At 43.5% G+C, this 17,352-nt stretch overlaps 5 protein-coding genes across 5 annotated transcripts, besides 3 other annotated features; 3 read left to right on the top strand and 2 right to left on the bottom strand.

Moving 5' to 3' along the window:
* Window positions 1–407: 407 nt before the first annotated feature.
* TSTA_106330 (ion channel nompc, putative) lies at window positions 408–5,414 on the top strand (the record flags this gene model as incomplete). Its single annotated transcript, XM_002486617.1, has 6 exons — window positions 408–434; window positions 494–691; window positions 848–1,166; window positions 1,227–1,451; window positions 1,563–2,304; window positions 2,349–5,414. The coding sequence occupies exons 2-6, from the start codon at window positions 679–681 to the stop codon at window positions 5,412–5,414; spliced, it is 4,365 nt and encodes a 1,454-aa protein (XP_002486662.1). The 5' UTR covers window positions 408–434; window positions 494–678.
* An 837-nt stretch (window positions 5,415–6,251) lies between these two features.
* On the bottom strand, window positions 6,252–7,452 carry TSTA_106320 (uncharacterized protein; the record flags this gene model as incomplete). Its single annotated transcript, XM_002486616.1, has 4 exons — window positions 6,252–6,633; window positions 6,780–6,937; window positions 6,983–7,102; window positions 7,300–7,452. The coding sequence occupies 4 exons, from the start codon at window positions 7,450–7,452 to the stop codon at window positions 6,252–6,254; spliced, it is 813 nt and encodes a 270-aa protein (XP_002486661.1).
* A 938-nt stretch (window positions 7,453–8,390) lies between these two features.
* Window positions 8,391–8,579: a mobile genetic element.
* A 256-nt stretch (window positions 8,580–8,835) lies between these two features.
* Window positions 8,836–9,390: a mobile genetic element.
* A 1,777-nt stretch (window positions 9,391–11,167) lies between these two features.
* Window positions 11,168–12,946: a mobile genetic element.
* On the top strand, window positions 11,993–12,961 carry TSTA_106310 (uncharacterized protein; the record flags this gene model as incomplete). Its single annotated transcript, XM_002486615.1, has 2 exons — window positions 11,993–12,070; window positions 12,122–12,961. 2 exons carry the CDS (start codon window positions 11,993–11,995, stop codon window positions 12,959–12,961), a joined length of 918 nt encoding a protein of 305 aa, XP_002486660.1.
* Window positions 12,962–13,044: 83 nt separating this feature from the next.
* On the bottom strand, window positions 13,045–13,871 carry TSTA_106300 (uncharacterized protein; the record flags this gene model as incomplete). Its single annotated transcript, XM_002486614.1, has 2 exons — window positions 13,045–13,766; window positions 13,791–13,871. 2 exons carry the CDS (start codon window positions 13,869–13,871, stop codon window positions 13,194–13,196), a joined length of 654 nt encoding a protein of 217 aa, XP_002486659.1. The 3' UTR covers window positions 13,045–13,193.
* Window positions 13,872–15,664: 1,793 nt separating this feature from the next.
* On the top strand, window positions 15,665–17,159 carry TSTA_106290 (uncharacterized protein; the record flags this gene model as incomplete). The annotated part of the gene is made up of 2 exons (XM_002486613.1): window positions 15,665–16,233; window positions 16,256–17,159. The coding sequence occupies 2 exons, from the start codon at window positions 15,665–15,667 to the stop codon at window positions 17,157–17,159; spliced, it is 1,473 nt and encodes a 490-aa protein (XP_002486658.1).
* Between the last annotated feature and the right edge of the window lie 193 nt (window positions 17,160–17,352).

Raw genomic sequence — 17,352 nt, 5'->3', positions numbered from 1 at the left:
TTGATCTATCGTTATGCACAGGTTGAGAGCATTTATTGTGAAAGACACAAAAAAGAGGCAAAATTCGAAGAGTGTCTAGTGGACTTGTATAAAGCTGTATTGGATTGTGAAGTTGCTCTTCTCCACCATTTTCGCCGACATGGATTCTGTAAGTCGCGCCTTCCCATAATCGAGTCTTTCTTCTTTCCTCAGCTGACCGAAGGAAAGTCCGCTTCTTAAGAGCCATCCCGGCGGTCGACGGCTGGCAAGAACGAGTGACTTCCATCAATCGTCTGGATCAGCGCTGCCAGTCTCTTGTGAATATACACGTTGCAACAGGTATGCTCTTCTTCTCCTGTCTATTGTGCGTTTGCTGGCTGATAGGTGATATGTTCAAGATATTCTCGATGCCAGACGGAATGTTGATGAGCTCGTTGAAGCCAAAAGACGAAAAGGTACTTCATGGCTTGTATTGTGAACTGTTACTATCGACACTGTTCTAACGCAGCAGCAGAGTTCAATGACATCTTGCAGTGGATCATTGACCATGACCCTTCAGTTCAACGCAAACACGTTCTAGAGAAACTCGGGGAAACGTACTCAGATATCGGAGAATGGCTCTTTCAACATGAGACTTTTACATCATGGCTTGACAGTGACGATAGCTCAAGCAGCCAATATGGCCTTAAACTCTTGTGGATGCACGGTCCAGGTAGGAATAATACCTTTGACTACAAACCACCGAAATATGCATTTGTTTACTCTTTCTACAGTCGGTTGTGGGAAGACCTCTTTGACGTACGTTTTGGACAATAAAATACGGTTTGCCTACACATGCTTACATTTCAAGGTTGATTCAGTACACGAGTCATAGAGTGCTTTTTAGAGTCAAGTTCCGTTCCCAAGAACCATGAACAACAAGTCTCCTATTTCTACTGTGCAAAGACACATGGCTTAGGAAGCAAACCGATAGAACTTTTTCAGTCCATGGTACGACAGCTAGCCTGGTTACCGAAAGATTCCCAGATAGAGCAATACATCAACGATGAGTGGAAACGGCGACAGGCCTCCAAAACAGATCGTCTTTCTCTAAATGATTGCAAGATGTTACTTTTGCGACTCATTCCACGAGTTCGAAAGACAATCCTTATTATCGATGCTCTCGACGAGTGTGACAGTCCACGAGAGTTCCTAGAAGCCCTGAAGGATTTGTCGGCTTCTTTCCAAGAGAAGAGAGTTTGTGTCAGTGTATTTATCTCCAGTCGGGATGAAGTTCATTTCGATGTTCATACGACCTTTTCTGATTACCTAGCCCTCAATATTACTTCTACTGCGACTGGCCCAGATCTTCGTCGTTACATTGAACGTCGTGTCGACGACGAATTTAAACACTTCCGGCAGGTTACAGAGTGGGAAGACCCCAGTATCTTACAACGCTTAGTTGATGAGTTGACCGATCGCGGGCAGCTTGCGTAAGTGATATACCCCTTGTTACTATTCTATTTGAGCCTGGGGTCCTCCCGCAAAGTAGCTTGATGCTGAACCCTCAATATTCCCGTTCAAGCCAACTAATTTAGTTACAGTTTCCGGTGGACAGAGCTTCAGCTAGCTTTGTTCTTTCCATCTGGCAGACCCCCTAATCCGATAGACATCAAAAGACGTCTCGAAAGGCTGAAAAACAGAACTGGCCTACTAGATCTCAACAACACCTACAAGGAAATCTATGAGCATAACATCTCCGATTCGTTCACCCGCAAAGACGACTTGCACTTTCTTTTGAAGTGGTCTCTAGCCTGCATACAAAACGCCCATATCAGACTGCTCACGGACGCTCTCAAATTTCATTATGAGCAACAAGGAGAGACAACTGGTCATATTAACTATAACTACATTCTCAACTTGGCCAGCAACCTGCTTGTTATAGATGAGCATGACACGGTACAGTTTGCTCATATCTCAGTTAAGGAATATTTCCAACTCACTACGGATTTCGCCAGCGAATTCACAAAAGGAGAGACCAATAATCAGGTCGCTGAAACTTGTTTGCAGTATTTACTATCTTCGTATCAGAATTTTCCGTATTATGATGTGTACGGTCAAATGGAGGCCGAGTTTTTTCACTACTCGCTGACACGATGGGCTTTGCACTACTCAAGATCTGGGAAGACGTGTTCATCCACCGTCCTTTTCAAAAAACTTATACCAGGGGCATCTGCTGGCAGTGAGTTTGCCGCATGGGTGTTGGCAGGCATAGACTGGCACGGGTTTTATATAGGTGACATCAAGGATGCTCTATCGAGGCCCCTTGCCCTTTTTTTCTATCATGTGTCTGGGGTTTCATGGATATAATCAATCAAACAATTGATCAGAACCCTGAGCAGCTCAAAGCATTGAATCTTAACGGCTGGAATGGACTACATCTCGCAGCTTATTACAACCAATTACACGTCGTCGAAGCACTCATACGCACAGATATAGACATCAATCTTCGAATTGATGATAAGGAAAGACGGACTGCTTTACAGCAAGCAGTAATTCGCGGAAACACAGAGGTTGTCAGATTCCTCCTGCTTGAACGAGAAGATGTCAATGTTAATATTCGCGATAGAAGTGGACACTCCGCAATTCATCATGCTATAAACCATGGACATGTTGAAATGGTTCGCTTCTTGCTGGATTCCAGCAAGGATCTTAATATCAATTTACAGTTGGTTATAGACTGGGTGTCAGACTTTCCTGGGCTGACCCCACTACACTTGGCAATTACCAAAGGGTATTTTGACATCGTTACGATGCTACTTGAAAAACGAGACGATATTCAAATCAACGCTGACTCTTCTGAAGGGTCGCCATTACATGTGGCTGCCAGAAGGGGCTATGTGGATATCATTGAAATTTTGTTCAGAGAACGGAATGACATCGATATACATCAAAAAGACGATGATGGCTGTACAGCACTCCATATAGCATCGGCGGAGGGGTTTGCCAGTGTAGTCATGGCTCTCCTTGGGAAGGACAATGCATTTCAAGTAAACAGTGTTGACGACTATGGTCGTACAGCATTGCATTGTGCGGCTCAACATGGACATGCCAAAGTCGTCCAGGTGCTGCTTAATGAACGAGATGACTTGGATGTCGATCTCCAAGATAGGGATGGCTGCACCGCACTTCATTTGGCGGCTAAGTACGGTCATGTAGCAGTGATAGAGAACCTTCTTCACGAGCGTGAAAACATTCAAGTCAATACTAGAGAAGTTGCGGGGCGAACCGCACTGCATTTAGCCAGCGAAGCAGGAAACGCCGAAGCAATATCAGCATTGCTTATGAATGGCGTTTCTCTCGAGATTAATGTACAAGATACTGATGACTGTACTGCACTACATCTAGCCTGTCAGAACCATCGCTCTGAGGCAGTTAAAGCATTACTAGAAGGATGTGAGGATCTCAAAGTCAACATTAGGAACAAGGACGGCCAGACGGCACTTCACTTAGCCGTCAAGAAACTGTGTGAGGACATAGTTGACGAATTGGCTACGAATCCGAATGTTGACCCCAACATCGCAAATGACAATGGGCAAACTGCATTGCATATAGCCGCATCAACTAGCAACGCCGCAGTGCTAGAGTCCTTGCTTAGGTTTTCTAGCCGCATTGATATCAACGCACGCAACGATAAACAACAAACAGCGTTGCACCTCACGTTAAGTTTCTCAACGTATTTGGACTCAACGTACGTTAAGGGATATTATGCTGCAAAGTGGCGACATGATTCAACGGAATTTGTCCGGGTATTACTTCAAAATGGTATTGATACAACCAGTCAGGATGGGGCGGGAAAGACAGCGCTCTATATTGCAGCTGAGGAAGGGCATTCGGAGGCATTCGCGATGATACTTGAAAAGTGCAAGGGCGCGAATTTAAACGAACAAGATGAGTTGGGATGGACGATGCTACACTGGGTAGCCAGCAATGATGCGAAGCCCATTTTAGAAAGATTGATCCAACAATGGCCTGATTGTGTAAATGTAGCGGACAAGTATGGGAGAACGGCACCACATATAGCGTGCTCTGAAGGCCGCCTCGTATCTGTGCAGGCCCTGCTCGACGGAAAATCGACCATTGACATCAACAGAGTGGACAATTTGAAGGGCTACACAGCTTTACATTATGCTGTCAGCACGAAATCAACCCAGATAGTGCGAGTCCTTCTTGATACTCGGCCAGATATTGATATCAACTTAGCAATTCCCAATGGTCAGACGGCCATTCAGATGGCAATAACAGAAAAGGACGTGAAAACCTTGCAGGTCTTGCTTGATAAACGAGAAGATATTGATATTAATCATGTGGATAACGAAGGCAAAACAGCTTTGCTTATAGGCGCTTTGAGCTATCAGTCGAGATCAATTTTTGCGCTACTAGAGAATCGCTGCGATCTCTCCATCAATGCAAAACTTGAAGATGGGCGAACAGCATTGCATATCATGTTAGAAAAAGGACTCTTCTACAAACGGTTTGATGAGACGTGCCAGATAGTCAAAATGCTTCTTGAAAGTTACAAAGATGTTGTGGAGATTAATGCTCGTGACGTACATGGGCGGACAGTCTCTCATGTGGCGGCTCAATTCGGCCGTTTCGATGCACTGAAGACGATGGTGGAGATCTGCCATGATGTGAACCTTGAGATGGCAGATAAGGACGGCCGGTCAATTTTCCACTATGCAGCCTCCCGTGGGTATATGGATGATATTGTACTCAGACTTGACAACCGTGAAGAAGCTGAGGGTGATGATGAAGACGAGGATTTCGATGAAGATGAGAACGAAGAGAATTCCGGGGAGGAGGAGGATAGTACTGCTTCTGAAGGAAGTGACAGCGACTCGGACGAGCAAGATGACCCGAAATATGACGGTAGAGGAGACCTTGTCACAGAACAAACTGTTCAGATTATGAGTCTACTCCTGGAGAGATGCAACAACGCCATAGTCAACGCCAAGGATAATCGAGGACTGACGGCATTTCATATAGCATCTCTTGCCTGCGATGGCGGTATCGTCGAGAAGCTGCTCAGCGACGACAGGGAAATTGATGTCAATGCCCAGGATAATTACGGATGGACCGCCTTGCACGTTGCTGTCTTTTACCGGCGTCCTAAAGTAGTGGAAACACTACTTACCAAATGCACCTGGGATAATATCAACATCCAGGATAACAAGGGGCAAACAGCATTGCATTTAGCTGCTTCAAAAGGTCGCGTCAAGCTAGTGAAAGCATTACTTGATAACAGAAAAGATATCAAATTGGGTCTCAAGGATGAAAAAGAGCGGACAGCATTGGATCTGGCTGAGGAAGGAAATCATGTCGAGGTTGTGAATATGCTCAAAGCGGCAAACGGGCAGAACCACTCGGGGTCAATGGATCTGGCTGAAGTATGAATCGGTAGCTATACCTCTAATAATCTTATAGAAGAAACATTAAATATTGATACAAAGTTATATACTACAAAACTCGTATCTCATTATAGATAAACCGTCATTACTGTCTACCAAGGTACATGATTCAAAGACAAGAACACATAACATCATCAAAGAAAGGACCAAAAATAACTAACAATGACCAGCAAGCATCAACAAGGAAATCACGGAATGACAGGTGCAACATCCTTATGGGAGATTCGGCAGAGGACGGCACACTAAGGACAGAATGCAGGGACGAGAGCTGCTCTTCAATCTGTTGGGTGTTGATATCTAGCAAAGTGGCCAGAGATGACCGTGAAAGTGGCTCAGCTAAGTGGGCAATTGTGCCTATAATGATTCGAATCTCTCCGCCAGTGATTTCTGCGCCTTTTCTGGGCGCCCATCGATCAACTGCTTTAGAATTGGAGAGTAAGTGGCATCCAGCTTATCCAGTTCAGAGTTACTTTTCATATTTCGATACTTAAGAACCTTTTTTAGCTGGTCTGTGGGGTTTAAATACACTTTATTTTTAATAAATCGGCAAAGAGTAGCAGTAAAAATAAAAAGTAGAACTGCTATTTTAACCAAGGCTGATATCGCCTCCAGGCCAGGCCAATCGAACAGAAGTGACCAGCTATCTTTTGTGTTTTTCTCCTGGATCTGTGTAAACCTGTATTGCAAGAAAGTGGTAATGTCTTGCTTGATAATAGGCTGTGGTATTTCATGAAGCTCTATATTCTTGCGTATTTCTTTTATGCTCTTCTCAACTATACATTTTGTTAATAAAAGACTTATACGTACAATATTCGGTCAAGACTAACCAACAAAAAGTATGCCACTGATCTTCTTCTCCACTTCAACCTTATTTGGCGGAATGTGAGAGAGGAGGTCTTTAGTATAGGCAGCCGCAGCCATTGCCGCATATCCTTGCCATTCTTTATTCTTGTGCGAGTCGGAGTAGTCACAGATACCCCGTGTAACAACACAGGGGAAATGATTCATCAGACCTGCAGCTTCCATTTCGAAGCAGAGAACATCCTTCTCAGCAAAAAGCCTGTCTCGGACCAAGGCATCCTTCATCAGCTGGTTCGCAGATGCAATCAAGCCATAATGAATCGCTAGGTTGTCCTCTTCATCGTTTCGGTCAGGCCGTACGATCAACTTCGATTCATCATCTCCACACACTGCTTCACAACTCCTTTCGTCATTGGGGTGATGCACAATGTGTGATTGATATAATCAACACTACTGAAATCTAGTCGCTTGTACTTTCTTTGTAGTCTCGGCCGCCTCTCCAGCACGCTATTAATTGTTTCGTCAAGCTGATGACCTTCCATTTCATACTTAGCTTCAATGTCACCCATTGCGGCACGAAGCAGACCAGGAGGTTGATCTAGGAACCCTGTGGACCGAAATTCCTGGTCTTGTATAGTTTTCCCAAAGTCATACTGAAACAAACCACCCTTTTCATTGTGAGGTGCACTAACCACAATATCGCTGAGCTAGATATCGTGCCGTTTACTGGGTGCACCACCACCGATGCCAACCATAAGGCCAATCCTGATATTGGGAAAGGTGCGTACCATATCTCCCGCAGAACTGGCCGCGGCGGCTATACCATACTCCCCCTTCGGCAGCCGAATGATCACCACATTGTGTTTCCCCATCTCACCCAGTGTGTAAATATTGTTATCGTTGGCAGATCCATATTCGAGACATTGCATATATATTAGGACATGTATTAGTAGATTAGTGATAGTTGCCCTTTCGGCTTAGCCGCCGGGCGTTAATAAATTGTGTGTGTTAGAATGGCACTCTCTTATCGACTAGAGTACCGAATACCTCAAAAATCTTTGTCGCTTACTAGAAGAGCCACAGGGTCTCCACGGCGCCACTGTACCTGCTGCCCGTACTCCACCACAGGGATATTCTTGTCAACTAGAGCTTTCGCAGCTACCCTCACGATGGACGCGTGAGGTTGTAGCGACGATGTCTCTTTTTGGGGTTGTGGTTCCATCTTTCAATCACCTAAAATAAATGCAGCTGTTGGTTTACCTTCATTAGATCTTGCGATCTAATGAGGACAGCTAATGCAACAAGCTGACTGAGCCAGTAATACTGAATTTCTAATATTGCGACTAATCCTAAGAACTAGGGGGATGCGGGTGGTGAGGTGTAGTTATCCTCCGTACGCTATAGCGCACGGATAAACTATATCCCATTCCCGCGCCGAGATAGGCAAGATTGCTATACCGACAGCAGCTCAAATGGTAGGACTTTTTGGAAAGTTTAATGGTCTTTCGAAGGTGTAGTGGAGATAACGAAACGAACAGGCGTCTGTGGTCCTAGTAGGATATTGTGGCCTGAGGTGTCATCGGGTTACGGGAATACACTTCATCCGGATTGAATTACGCCCGGAGGAACTGACCGAATTCTGCGAATATCGCGGTGACTATTGTTCAGCTCTACAGTTACAAATGGACCACTCCTGCAGTAGGGTTAGGGTTAGGGTTTACTATATCAGCGAAACCAGAAAATATTGTCAGATAATCCGGCTTTCAAACGAGGCAGAGAGATCGACTGTTCAATCTTACAGGTCTAAAAGGCACCTTTAGGCATATATCTGGGCACCTAGATTTCAGCCCAATATTTACCCCTCCTGATAGCTCACAAATCACCCCGCCAAAGGTGTCTATAAAGGACCCGGCTTTGAAACCTGATGGATAGAGGGAGACAGAACTCAATACACACAATCTTGCTAGTCACTTCTTTTCTTTGATTCTAGTAAAACACTTTTCAGGATTGGCCTGGAATAAAGCTACCAATCCGACAAATATATTATATAGATATACATATATACACAGGATAGGATATCTCCTATATATATCGAATCAGATTGTCATCTAAGAGAAAGAAATCAAAAAGCCATTCTATTTCTTAATTAAGTGCCCCAAAGTCCTTTCGCAATATAAGTGTTGTAATTGTATCTCCTGTTATTGGATGCCTGCGGATCTCTAATATATCCCTTGCAACATTAAATAACCTCTCGACTGCTACTTCTGAAGCTGGGATGGCTAGATAATCCCTTGCAGCAGCAGCTATCTGAGGAAATCCCTCCCTATGTAAGCGCCACCAGTTGTAAAGCCACTGAGGGTCTGGTCATAGGCATTTTAACACGTGATTATATTTGACTTTCTAATATTATATCGGCTAAGCCAATTTTTAAGTTGGATCCCCTTTAATCTCTTTTGCTTATTTGAGATGCTTGGAGATTATACGACAGAGCTTGTCGTTGGTAGTATGATTATCACAGACAACAGCCCCAAGCTTCTGTATGATCCCATAGTCTTCTAGGGCTGGAAGAAGAGTTGTAAATTGCTCCTCTCCACTATTGATTTGCCACTATCCGGAGAACAAGAAGGGCCTTTGATAGCTTTTCCTGATTCTGTTTAACGAAATGGGCACATATTCCAAGGAAAAGAAGCCGATTTGGGGATGTCCAAATATCAAGTGAAAGATGGATACTTGATACTGCTGACTGGAGCTTTTTTCGTATAACGTCCTTTTGTGCCTACCACGATTGTTCAATCCTCTTGGGGATAGAGTTATGTGCTGTAATGATATAGCTGCGTGACTCCGGATTCAGTACTTGGCAAAAAGTATGAAACTCCGGCCATTCAACAAGAGAGAATGGAAGGTTTCGTGTAACAATTAATGAGACCAATGCCTCATCAATAATATCTTGATTCAAAGTCCTTTGAAGAGCCTGAGCATTGATTTCTTGTGTCTGACCGGAGGATGCTGCTGTAAGATAAAGTTGTTGAAGTTGATCGATTGTTGCTTGCTGTAGTGTACTTGGAATTGATTCGACAAAGATCTGATGCTTTGATTTATGATGATTTCGCATATCTGTAGTAATATAAGTACTGTATGATGATTCTTGGCAGTATATGCAGTACTGAATTAATCGACCTTTGTAAAATTGAGCCTCTCCGTTGTGAGCTGGATGAGTATGAGGCCATACTACCTGAGCCATTGGCGTCATTCCCTTTTTTCGACTCAGTTTCAACTGAATCAATAGTAGACAAATGTATGAAATTAGATGAATCTGCGTCAGTATCCATATTTTGTATAGCAGTATTACAAGACAGGGTATGGACGGGGTAGAATTTAGTCAAAGTGTTCAATTGTAGTGTACAATATAGGCGGTAAGTTTCTGCCGACTATCATGAATTAATTCGAATTAATTATTCTTATTCGGGATAAGAATTATCCGGAATTAATTCAAGCAGGAAATAATTATTGCCAACACTGGTTTTGTTACCTACGCCTCACATTCCTTTGTTGTTTAGGTAGGCCAAGTGACCAATCGAGATTTGGTAGTCATGTCAAGAGGCGGAGCATGACTTCAAGTACGGATACGGGTTTTTAAGAAGTCTCCGTCCGTTCCTAACGGATATCTGAAGCATCGCGCTAGCCCCTGACGCTGAATATTTTGCCAAGCGCTTGATCATTCCTGATACATACGAACGTTTGACAAGGAGTGATGGACATATCTCTCGATTTGATGTGTGCTATTGTCGGTATAGCAATCTTGCCTATCTCGGCGCGGGAATGGGATATAGTTTATCCGTGCACTATAGCGTACGGAGGATAACTACATCTCACCACCCGCATCCCCCTAGTTCTTAGGATTAGTCGCAATATTAGGAATTCAGTATTACTGGCTCAGTCAGCTTGTTGGATTAGCTGTCCTTCTTAGATCTTGCGATCTAACGAAGGTAAACCAACAGCTATATACACGACATCTGAGCCCCTTTTGTGAACTTCCTCCTCAACACACCATTTGATAATCAATCCTCAGTATTCATAACTATTTCAATACAACAAACTATTTCGATACGTTTTTAAAATCCATTAGGGCTCTCCATGGATACGCGGATATGAATATATCCATGGATATATCCATGGATCTTACGGATATGAATACGTTTCCTCTTCATGGATAATATCCATGGATATATCCGAAGCTTTGAGATTTCGCGGATATGGATACGGATTTGCGTGCAATATCCATGAGTATTCATGGATAGAGTCACGTGTAATAGTAAAATTATTATTCCGCTCCGAGACATGATTTTATGAATAAACTTCTAGGCTGCTTCTTCAGCTTCAAAATCTACCGGCATAATGGACGAATTTATACGCCCCCATCGAGAGAATACGCGCCAGCCAGGCTTTTGGAAGCTTGCAAATGGTGGTAGTGATGATGAAGCTGGTCTTGAAGATCAGATTGAAAGCCAGGCTGCCGAAGCTCTGGATACTCTCGAATACACTGCATCACAAAGTAGCTCTCTTACTCCAAATGATTCAGCTTCACAAATACAGTCATCAACTTTAATGAATCCTTTTCTTGAGCCTCCAACGCCAAAGAGATAGCGAAAAGAAACCTCATAGGTCTATAATCATTTTCAACAAACATTACTACAAGGAAAGACCTTCTTTGATAAACAGACTGGAAAAATAAAAGCAGACATACAGTATTCTTGTCTACATTGTACGGCTCTAGAGGAATGGACTACTCTTAAGTCAGTTACCAAGGGCTCAACTAGCAACTTGCAGAAGCATCTAGGGCAGAAGCATAGTATCTATAAAGATCGGGACACTTCTTTAGGTAACTATTTCTACTAGTATTCATTATATATATATTAATATGTATAGCTATTACGTCCTCTCAGAGTTCAATGCTTTCCTATGTTAGAGCTCAGCCCTTACAATCTCTACAAGAACTTCTCGATCAAAATATTTTCAACTGGGCTATCGGAACAATGCAGCCATTTTCAACATTTGATGACCCTCTTTTCAGGCAGATCTGGAGCGACCTTCTAGGATATTCTTGTAAATATGGATCTTCGAATTCATTTTCCCACCGTGTTGACGAAGAATTTGCTAAGGCTCGGATACAACTAAAGAATGAGCTTAGAAAAATAGAGAATTGTAATGCTATTGCACTCTCTCTTGATGGATGGAAGAGTGCAAATGGCTACAAGATCTTTACAATTATTGGTCATTGGATTACAGCAGACTTTTAGCCTTGGCATAGAATTCTTGACTTCCAAGAGATAGAAGGCCCTGATACTGGAGAGAATCTAGCATCTATTGTCTATAAGGTTCTATGCGAACTAGATATTAGAGCTAAGCTTCTTTCTATTACTGGTGATAACGCAAGCAATAACTTAGCAATGGCTGAAATTCTCCATGATTTACTCAAAGCTGATTATAAAATAGACGATACTCAGCAAGCAATAAGATATTAGGGAGAAGGTAGCTTTATTCGCTGTCTTATACATATTCTAAATCTTATTGTTAAAGAATTTCTTACTGTTCTAAAAGCTACTGATATTACAGGAGACTTTCAGATCATTGAAGATTTAAAGAATAATCTATCTCTTATATAATCACAAAGTGCTTTCTCTCGCATACGCATTCTAAGTTTATACATCTCTTCAACCACAGAGCGAAAGAGAGAGTGGCAGAATCTATGCCAGATAAAAGGGATGGATTCAAAGCTTATTCAGTATAATGTTACTACTCGCTGGAATTCCTCTTATCGCATGCTTAATGATGCTTGGAATGTATGAGCCTTAACAATCTTAAAAAAAAAAAATACAGCTAACTTTTAATAGGCTGCTCCTCAGATTCAGGAATATCTTAAGATAAATCATATCTTACCTCCTTTTACTGACCAAGACTGGAATCAGCTTGGACAAATCTGGATAGTCCTTGCAGAGTTTGATAGATATACACTAGAGCTCTCTACTGATATTCCACAAATCAGTCAGTCTTTGGCTATCTACTATCAGCTCTTTGATCTTCTTCAAGAAGTCCAGGATAGGGAGGGAAAATTCAAGGACTTTGACGCAGATATCGCTAATGCAGCTAAAAGTGCCATGACGAAATACGACAAGTACTATACTCTTATGGATGATTCATGCGATATTCTCTATATTACAATGCTTTTAGATCCTCGGTTTAAGAAACTTGTTCTTGAGCATGAGCTACAGGATGAAGCTAAGGATATTATTACTGCTATGCAAGAGCAGCTTGAGATCCAGTATCCTATACCTTATAAGCTGGAACTTCCTATAGCTTCAGAAGAGCTAGGACTATCAGCTGCATTGGAAAATCCGCATAAGACCATAGTATCGGAGATGATGAGTAAGATTAAGGCAAAGTCACAAAAGTCTACAGAAAAGTCCTCTGATATTGCACGATATCTCAATTCTGACGTTGTGGAATTTAACGACAAGAAGAGAGATTGGATCTATACATGGTGGAGAGGTTATATAAATGAATATCCATGCATGGCAGCAGCTGCACGGGATTACTTAGCTGTTCCAGCAGCAGAGGTTGATGTTGAGAGAGTATTTAACACTGGACGGGATCTTCTTGGCTTACGGAGGTGGTCTTTGAGCAGTGGAACTATGAGGAAGCTCCTTATACTGAAAGATTCACTTAGTAAATAATACTAACACATATCTATGGATATATCCATGGATCCATGGATATCATGGATATGAATATGAATAGTGGATTTTTTCATGGATAGTATCCGCGGATATATCCGTGCTCTTAAAATTTAACGGATATGGATATGGATATGCAAAATTTTCATGGATCTTATCCATGGAGAGCCCTAAAATCCATGAGTAAAAAGGTTCAAGCATCAATCAACACCATCAAACATTATCGCTCCGTCTATAAAGAGAGGAGCTGCCCATCAATGCCTCGCGGAGCATAATTCAGCGTCCAAAACTGGTACTTCGCAAGCTCCAAACCACATTGCTGAATCAACCAATGCGCAAACATGTCCATGCCCGTACAGGCCCCATTCGCAGTCCAAATATTTCCATCAATGACCCAGTTGCCCTTGTCGGTTTTCTGCACCCAATTAACAGCGGGATACATCTGACGGGCCAAGTCAATAATTCCCATGTGGACGGTTGCACGTTTTCCATCTAACAGGCCCGTCTGTGCGAGGACTGCAGCTCCAGTGCAGGTGGTGAAGATGGTCTTGATCTCTCCTTTTGCCACGCGGTCTTGGATGAAGGTGTTCATCTCTTCAGAGAGCTTGTAACTTGGCAAGGGACCCCCAAAAAGCAAGTAGTCGATTGGTGGACACTCGGCAGTGGTGACTGTTGCTACAACATCGAGGTTTTCGAGCTCCAAGTTCGTCGGCTTGGATTTGTGTGTGGTGTCGCTGATGTGGTAGAATTCAAGCTCAAGGCCATTTTCGTGAAGGCCCTTGGGAATTAAGTTATTCTCTTCATACTGCTTTAGCAAGGCCACGTTTACTCCTGCTATCACGTCAAGCGGCCCCATAACATCGAGGGCTTGGTATTCATAGAGGGGGATGCCGAAGCGGACGGGAGCCATGGTATTGGGAAGTTTGAACCGAAACTTTGATTGTAGTTTGAGTAGTGAGTATTGTTTTGGTTTGATGAATGAATTAATTTGATGGAACTTCAAGGAGTTTATATACCCAAGCACCCTCTTCATGATCCTACTCTGCCAGTCCAACTTCATTCCGTACCTAGGTAGTGGCTGCATGGACCAGGATGGATGGATTGTGGCAGCTTAAACTTCTGGTCTGCGGAAGGAAAGTACAGGCGCATGTTTCAGTTCTTTTCACTCCATGAAGACATCTGAATAACCATACTGCAAATGTGATTCGATATTGACCTGCCTGAATGCATGGATATAGATGCCCGCGTCGAGTTGCCATCCGGAGAGTAGCACTGCAGCCTCAGGCACTTACAGGCAGCTTCGGCTCGGCTATTCCTGCCATCCGGCACAAACATATCAACCTGGTCTCAAATGCAATTGAGCACTTTTCTCCGACAACATCCTTCATTTTATTGGATTAATCAATTGAGCAACAAAGAAAATGAATCCAGATGATACGAGATTTATTTGTCCAAGGCCGAGAGCAGCCCGTGCTTGTGCTTCGTGCAAATGCCGTCTGCTCGCTCGGATCAATGTCGAAGGTAAAGTGGCTACTTTCTCTCCATTAGGGCGCTAGGACTAATCAAAGCTAATACTCGTATAGGTGTGAGAAGATAGGGACTCTATGTCTATACAATGATGTTCAACAATCAAAGTATGTCCAAGCCCATAGACGCCTAGTTACCAACCATGGGACTCATTTATACTCGATCAGAAATAAACCACAAGCAAGACAGCGTGAAGGAGAGACATCAGCTTTGGAGTCTATCCTGGGAAAAGTCACTCCGGCAACCCTAGATGTCGACTACGAGGGTCAGTCTGACAAAGTGGTTCAAATACATGGCAATGTCTTTGGATGTGCCGAAGCCACTCAAACAACACCACAATCTCAGACCTGTCAATCAGATGAGGCAAATAGACAGAAGAGGTCTCGTGAGTGTACTTTCAAAAGACCACATATCACAATGAGCCAAGTCGACAAGATGGTCGAATCGTATCAGCTGAGAACGGCATTCTTCCCATTCGTTTCCGTCCCCAAGAACACAACAGCAGAAAAACTTTGCCAAAAATAGCCTTTTCTGCTCTTGTCAATCTTGGTGATAAGCTCTGCAGATGAGTCAATACTTCAAAAATCTTTGGATGAGCGGTTTCGCAAATTTTTGGCTACGAGGGTGGCTAGAACCGACCGGATGTGACCAGCCCGGTGGTAGCGAGAGATGTTCAGTCAGTACCAGCGCTGAACAATACTGCCTTGACTTCGTCAGATGAGCAAGCTCGAACAGGCAGTGATTCTGATACTGCTACTACTTTGCAAGGATATAACCACATGGAAAATTTAACACTACCACGCATAGGGTCCATTCCGCCATCGGCTAACCGGTCCGATCCCTCGAGAGAAAAGCGTGGCTTCCCTGTTCCGCAAAAAAGAAAGAATGCGGCAGCCACTGGCCATCCTTTCGTTCATAATTGGTTTCTCGAGGACAAAAGGGACTTGCTCCAGATCGGTAGTAGCCACGCCGAGCTGCATCAAGTCCTCTGTCATGATTAAAGTGTCTGAAGTGAAACCAAGGAGATGATAGATCGTGGCATCGACTTGTTTTTCAAGTCTGCTGAATGCACAATATTTACTGCGGCGAGTTCATCGTAAGAGCTTGGCTTTCAAAGCTGTGGACGTCTCATGGTGAGGCGTTGTCAAGTCAGAACCCAGAAAAGATATGGTAGCTATGTCAATTGCTCTCCAGAACACGGCGACACCGGTGGTGTTTGATGGCTATACCACGGCAAGGCAATGGATTAACTCTTCCACTGGTGGCCACATACGTTGGGGTGTTCTCGCCATAATCGCCAATTATGTCGGATCATATGCAATGATAAGCAAATCAGCAGACCCATTCTTCCAGCAGTTCAACATGGACCGTGAATCATTGTTGAACCAAGTGCTCGATGTGTCAGATGTATGCAAGGGATTTTGCTGTGAATACGAGGCTTTGGATGACACATTCCTCTGTGCGCTGTTTGAGCAATACAACATCACCATATATACCAAGGGAGAAGCGTGCTATGCGACATACCGTATTGGCGCCGAACTGAACAGTGCCCTTATTACGATGGGTCTTCACCAGGAGATCAAAGCTGATGCTCAAGTACCTTTCTTCCTCGCCGAACTGCGGAAAAGACTCCGAGCATTAATCTACAAATCGGAAATTAGCATAACCACGTTCCTAGGCCGGCCACCGCGACTTTCGCATCGTTATATGAACTTGGAGCCGCCTCTAGATCTGACAGACGCGCAGTTATTTTCTGAAGATCCACAGGAACTTACTGTGGCAATTGCTTGTGGATGAGAATGGCTACAATCGAGATGGAGAGATCCGTCATGTCTCTTGGGTAGGGTCTTCTATCAGCTTCACGGCAAGGAGAGAGGATATCCTAGAGCTATCGTTGGGTAACTATACACAGGAAGAGGTGCGACAAAAGGCAATTGACATTCAACCGGAAACTGAAGAACACTGGGCGACTCTGCCACACTACATGTCGAGCATAAAAGAAAGTATCTTCGGCCTTGAGTCAGAGGAAGTCTCTGATCTACACTTTCGAAATGTCTTCCGTCAAGGTCCGCAGGTCAACTCACTTCTACTACATCGCGTACTCATGCGCAAAGCAGGCGCCGATCCAGCAGAATTAATACGTACAGCACAGACAATCCTGGGTGATGTGATGCGAACTTACAAACGTGTCGAAATGTCCGCTGCAGCATCCTTCATCTATTTTCTGGCGGTACATGGAATGCGCAGTGCGGTAATACTAGCGATAGAACCCTTGAAACAGGAACAACTTCCGGAATACCCAAACGAGCCGCTATTACCTCGAAGCAGGACAATTCAGGACTTATCGATATTTGCTGCTAAGCTTGGAGAGTTGGATACAGTGTTTGGAGATAAAAATCTTTGCAAGAAGGGTCAAAAAGTAATAACTCGGATTCTTGATAAGATCTTGAGTCCGAACACCTCAAGTCCACAGTCTCACGCTTTTCCGATACAGACACAGCAGCTTGATACAATGGCAAGGACGACTGATATGCTTCAGAACGCGCATATACTAGAGAACCCTACTTTCTTGAACGACTTTAGTTATGATATATCCGCACAGATGTCAGGTCCAGATTATGAATTCAGACAGTGGCTAGAGAGTATGGGAGAGCAGAACTGGGACCTGTAGCACGAATAGCCTGGCGGCGTCTAGAGAGTACCCTTTTGCTTCAATATCAAGCTTGATGATACCGAACAGATCATTTTATGCATATTTTGACATTCAGTATACGTATACCACGATTCTGATAGGCATATACTGTAACGAGTGCTCAAGCCTAACAAATCCTATTGAGAGGGTAGCAGTGTTGATGGAGAAAAAC

This window comes from Talaromyces stipitatus, genomic scaffold (assembly GCF_000003125.1).
Source record: "Talaromyces stipitatus ATCC 10500 scf_1105507295511 genomic scaffold, whole genome shotgun sequence".
NCBI lineage: Eukaryota > Fungi > Ascomycota > Eurotiomycetes > Eurotiales > Trichocomaceae > Talaromyces > Talaromyces stipitatus.
This window is presented reverse-complemented; position numbering and strand designations above follow the sequence as displayed.